Source organism: Herpailurus yagouaroundi, unplaced genomic scaffold (genome assembly GCF_014898765.1).
Source record: "Herpailurus yagouaroundi ecotype Mexico unplaced genomic scaffold, PumYag 28, whole genome shotgun sequence".
NCBI lineage: Eukaryota > Metazoa > Chordata > Mammalia > Carnivora > Felidae > Herpailurus > Herpailurus yagouaroundi.
The window spans coordinates 4,554,771-4,560,770 of NW_024412376.1; the positions used below are offsets into that span (position 1 = coordinate 4,554,771).

The 6,000-nt window shown below is 34.8% G+C and overlaps 1 protein-coding gene across 1 annotated transcript in view; it reads left to right on the forward strand.

Annotated features, from left to right (window-relative positions):
* The first annotated feature begins 580 nt into the window (after window positions 1-580).
* Window positions 581-6,000, forward strand: part of LOC121039922 (disintegrin and metalloproteinase domain-containing protein 18-like) — a 162,896-nt gene continuing 157,476 nt past the window's right edge. The window contains exons 1-2 of the mRNA XM_040490381.1: window positions 581-672; window positions 1,272-1,348. Coding sequence (XP_040346315.1) covers window positions 618-672; window positions 1,272-1,348 — 132 coding nt within the window. The 5' untranslated portion in view covers window positions 581-617. The remainder of the gene's footprint in view (window positions 673-1,271; window positions 1,349-6,000) is intronic.

The following is a 6,000-nucleotide window of genomic DNA, read 5'->3' on the forward strand; positions in this document are numbered from 1 at the left end:
CCTACCTTGCTTGTTAAAGTTTCCTTTCCCTTTCTTCAGATGATTACAATCTAGTACTGTATGAATAGGCACACTGTTGATGAAAAGCGCTTTTTGATTGCCTTATCCAGGATCAAGATCAATATTCTTGATTTTTCCTTATTTGCAAAGATACTAAATTAAGTCCGCAATAGCACGATTCAAGCAGGAAATTTCTTGTAAAAGTGGTTAACGTCTCTATTTTCCTCTCTCCTCCATCACAGCAAATAAAAAAAAAATGCCAGAAAACCATGACCCAGAGAATCAAAATTACTGAGAACTTCACCAGAGAAACAAATCACGCCTCGTTGCCCCTGTGTCGCTAATGAAGAGTCTGATCAGTGACAACTTAGCTCGAACAAATCAGTTGTGTGCAAAGGCATAGGCTTGTGTCTGGTGCTTCCTCTCCTTTGACCCATGGAAGCCGCTCATCCACTCAGGGCCCTGAGGGTGAGCCAGCGCGAGATGAAAGCAAGCGCAATCCTCACCCGCAGGGCCGGGCCAGCATGCTGGACTCCTCAGCGTTCTCCTGCCCGCGAGCCTCAGAGCTGCCCAACGGCCTTCAGCCTTGGTCGTGCTTGCAGCGCTTTGACCCCGCCATGTTCCTTCTCTTTGCACTGCTCTGTGCGCTTGGAGGACTGCACGCCCTCCTGGGTAAGATTGGGAAGACTGGGAAGCCTGGATTTCCTTCTCCTTTTGCCTCGAAGCAGGGCTGGGCTCTGCCAGGATAGCAATTTGCTTTGTGGTACTCCTATGGCCTCCTATGGTCTTCCCCTTCTGATCTCCTCCTGGTGCCTTCCCCAGCATCTCTCCCCCCTCCCCACCCCCAGGCCCGGGTAGGTGACTGAGGATGTTAGCCAAGGTATCTACTCCACGCATCAGGGTCTAGAGTCAGCAGTTGAAATGCAGCCAGTCTTCCTGGCCAGAGGTTCTAGAGGGTGAGTCCTGCCCTCGGTTTATTCCCCAGAGTCCCAAGGAAATGGGCACTGACGTTGTTCTGGAAACCAACAGGATGGTCCTGTAGAACTGTAATGTCTACTTTTTGTTCATTTGTTTGAATCTTAGCCATTTTGAGTGTGCCCCTGGAAATCTAGTGAAAGTTGGACACCAAGGAGGGTGGGCACATCTATGGAAGTTTACTTTCAATTGGAGACTGCCATGTGCTCAGGATTAAGAACTCCATGCTCAACCGAGAAGATTGTTGCCAAAAAAACAAACAAACAAACCCACAAAAACCCATTTTCCTACTGCAGATTCTGAAGAAATATTACTGCATGTCACAGTTCCATGGAAGATAAAGTCAAATGAGAGTGAAGATTCAGAGAAGCAGGTGAACAATCAAGAATATTTGTTCTATAATTTAAAACTTTAAGTCTCTTTTTATTTACCTTTGCATTAAGTCAGATCATACTGATCTGTAGCCACTTGCAAAGGAAAATATTTCCCTGCATTATTTTGTCTGTTAGTATATTCTGATCCTCCCTTCCCCACACTTCTGCTAACTCTTGTGCCCTTCTCATCTCTCCCTTTCTTCTGACATACTTGCACACAACTTCCAAAAAATAGTAAACTCTTCTCAGGAGTAATACGGGTAGAAAAAAAATCAGTATGAAATATGTGTAACAGTGGTCCAACCTGCAATTATTACAAATTTGTGAATGGCCACTAAAGCGACAAAAAAGAAAAAAAAAATTTTGACCCAGAAGCATCAGACTTTGTAGAGGTAATAGCCAAAGAAAGAAGGTAAGAAAAAGAAAATAATGTCATATTTGCCTGCATATAATGAAAAAGATTGCAATAAATAAGTACTAATTGGAAAAAGAAGTTGAAAATGCTTAGTTGCTATAGAAAAAGAGTTAAATTGAAGGCATCCACTCTTGAATATTTTCTTAACTAAAATATTTCAAATTTGCATAGTTTTCATATTTTACATATTAAACTGGATGTCACAATAAAGGGGTTTAGATTTCCATGTTGTTAAAATGCTGTAGTCAATATATTTTATTATATTGTATTATATTAAATTATATTATATTATATTATATTATATTATATTATATTAATTATATTTATTATATATTATAATATAAATACATTATATTTCCAGGTAACCCTGGAAAAAATTTTCAGGTTGAAGGAACAATTTTTGAAATAAAGGTTAAAAAATTAAGAATTCATTAACTGTGTTTTGACATATAGAATTGGAACTTATCCGATTAAGTTCTACTACTGAACAATTATAATAAAAAATAAAATGTGTGCGAAAATGTACTTGAAAATCATAATAAAATAATTTCCTTTAGAGTAGTTGTATTTCTTATACTAATCTCATTTAATTCTTACATTAATCTTCTGAAATAGGAAATATATATAATATATATATATATTATATACATATATAATACATACACACATGTATTTAGAAAAAAAGATTAAAAATGTTAAGGGCATCAAACCTATAAGTTTTAGGACATGAAATCTAATCTTTATAATTTATAACTCCAATTTCATTATAAGTAAAATACTTTTTTATGAAAAACTTCTTTGCACAAAATATGTTTTGTTTGTTTTTTCTGATTTACTTCTGTTTGTACTTCTGTTTGTCACTGCATGGTCACTTTAAACTTCAAGCTGTTTACTTCAAATTGCCTGTCACAAAGCATATGGCAACATTGTGGAACATGACATGGTTTTACCTAATGTGTTCAGTATCTGTCTACATTTTTTGTATTCTATATATGGAACTCTGTAAGCTGTTTTTCCCTGTGATAGAGTATGCTAATGGTCTCCTTTGATTTCTTATAGTAGACATCTTTATCTCTCTTATTTTCTTCCTTTAATACCTTATTATCCCAAGCCTTTAAAAAATTTTATTAGACATATGAAAGATTCTTTTTTCATGGACTTTCAGTTTTTCATGACAACCACACTTTCCACTAAAACAATGGCGTGGATTTGTGGATATTGCAGGAATTATGCAGAAGGTGTCCAACCCTCAAAATTTTATCTAAGTATATTTGTGGAAGCCAAATAACCGTGGAAGCCATTATTGGTATAACACTGGGAAGAATGTCCTCAGATGAGGAGAACAGTTACAGTGGGTTTATTTCCTTCTGTCAGTGCCTTCCTGCCAAAGACCATTGTGAACATACGTGTAAGTCAAAACAAGTTAGGGTTATTGTGGTGAGAAAGAATACACACAATGGGACCCATGAGGCATCTCAGCAAGAAGGTGTTAGAAAGACATTAAGATTTAGCCTTAAGGGGCTTGGTGAAGTTTTTAAGAAACAGGCTTTTGTTCTGGTTTGGATGCAGTGCAGGAAGTACAGGTGATTCTATGATTGTGTATCTTAATAAATCTTATCTAGGAGAAGGGAAGGCTAGAACAATCTTAGAGTTGTAATTGGTTAAGAAGCAACAGCTTCTCATGGTAGCCCAACAAGGAGATATTTGGTCATTTTTTTTCTGGCTTGGAACATGTTTATATTTTGCCTGTATTTAAACACAGTTATGATATTGTCTTGTTTTTGTCTTGATCCATAATTGTCTCATAGTAGCTGTGTGTGATGTTGATGTTTTATGAATGTGTTTATTTTAAACTAAATCAAATCCACCTTACTGTTATTTTTTAATGGATTTTGATTTTTCTCTCATATCCAAAAACTTACCAACACTAAGTTCACTTAGGTTTCCTCCTATGATTTATTGGAGAAGTTTTATAATAGGTATAATACTTTTTTAATGTTTGTGTAAGGTGTGAGATCTGGGTTGAGCTTCAACATTTTGATATGGGCATCCAATTTTCCCAGCACCATTAATTGAAATTCCTATCATTTCTCCATTGAAATACCTTTGCATATTAAAAAAGTCAGTTGATTATATTTTAATGGGTCTATTTATGAGCTCTTTCTCTCTCTCTTTTGGCCAATAGTATGCTGTCTCATTTATAGTAGCTTTATGGAAGATCTTGAAAGTGAGCAATGTGATTAATTCAACTTTGTTCTTCCTTAGAATTCTGATGACTGGCTATACAAGGTCCTTTACTTTTTGTTAGTTTTTTTGTATTTAACTTCTTACATGACCCATAGTAAAAAAGTGAAATAAGCATACCTAAATCTCCATTTCTCAGCAGTTTTGAAATATATTCTTAACTCTTGCCTCTTTGCTGTATTATATTTGCCTACATAAATTTCCATTAGCTGGTGTTGGAAGTTTTGGAAAGAGCTTCTCTTTTACTTATTCTTGCATATCTTCCACCTATAAGATTAGTTTGTATTTAATCTCAGAAACTTTCTTAGCTTTGATGCTTCAGATATATCCAATCTCTTACTCATAATAATAATTTACTTAAAAAACAACAGTTAAATTTTCATTTATATGATCTATAATTGGATCATTTCCATATTTGTCTGTCAGCAGGTTAGCAGTGTAATACATCCTGTTACTTCTCTAAGGATGTTAAATGTACTTATTTTTCAGGTCCTGTCTTACTACTTTACATTTTTCTTAGGAATCATTTATTTCATCTGTTGAATTTGATATCTTTCCTTCTTGATGTAGATATTCCTCAGAAGTTAAATTGTTTTGTATCGTATACTTGCCATTTTAGTTGAGATCCTGTCATACTTTCTTTTGCCTGTTTTGCATTTGGTCTAAGATAATGTATTGGGTCTGCTATAGTACATTATAGTAGTTTTATAGGAATTACAAAGATAAGGTTTGCATAAGTTCTGGGTTATTAGTCATCTGGTCTTCTGAAATGTGCGCTTCTTATACTTCCTAGGCGTTTCCAGTCATAGACATCACGAACCTCTCCCAAGCTTGCAGACTCTGGGCCAGCATAAAATTGAGATCTTTTCTGAAATTGGTTTGTTTTGGAAAGAAATTCTGCATTTTCTGGAATAGGTATCTGTCTGCCTTTGTGGAGATAGTCCACTGACTGTAAACATACACTAAGTCTTCTCTTGTTCCTGAATGTCACCGCATTAAAATGATAAGCACTGTTATAAATCAGTTCCTGTTGTATAAGAGCTCCTATTCCTGGAGCTACAGCATCGCTCCCTATCTTGTTTCTTGGGTCCTTTCTTCCTCAGTTTTATATGTTAAGAATTGCTAAGTGGCGCTAGGTGAATACAGTAGTATGTGTGTGTTTATGTTTTACATACATACATATATATAATGTAAATTTGTTATTTCATTATAATTGGTGTAGAATGTAAGCCTATAGTCATGTCTTTCATCTTGACCTGTAAAGTTATGTTTTTTCTAAATAGAAGCAATTAATGTATAGTATTAATAATGTTAAATTATATATTTTTTCAAAAGGTAGTCTTCATTTTTTCTTTTCAAAAAGCCAACCCTATACATTAAATTCATCACCCTAATCCTAAATTTACCAGAATAATAAATTCTTACTATTGAGAATAATAAATTCTGAAGAATACATTGATTTTCTAAATGGGTCCTGTCTTTTTATAAATTGAGGTAATATTGGAATATAACATTATGTAGGTTTCAGATATCCAATATTATAATTCAACATCTCTGTGCACTACAAATTGATCATCACAAAGAGTCTAGCTACCATCCATCGCCATACAAATTATCCCTTTTACCTATTTTTCCCACACCTGACCTTCTTTACCTTCTGGTAACCACCAATCTATTCTATCTATGAGTTTTGTTTTGTTTCCTTTAATTTTGTTCCTTCATTTGTTTTGTTCTTATAACACATATAAGTGAAATCATATACTATCTGTCTTTCTCTGTCTGACTTATTCCTCTTAGTATACCTTCAAGGTTCATTCATGTTGTTGTAAATGGCAAGGTTTCATTCTATTTGTGGCTGAGTAATATTCCATTGTGTATGTGTATTCACATATATATCACATCATCTTTATTCATCTATTTTTAAGTTTACTTATTTATTTTGAGAGAGAGAGAGAGAGCACAAGGAGGGGTGGAGTAAAGAGAGAGGATCCC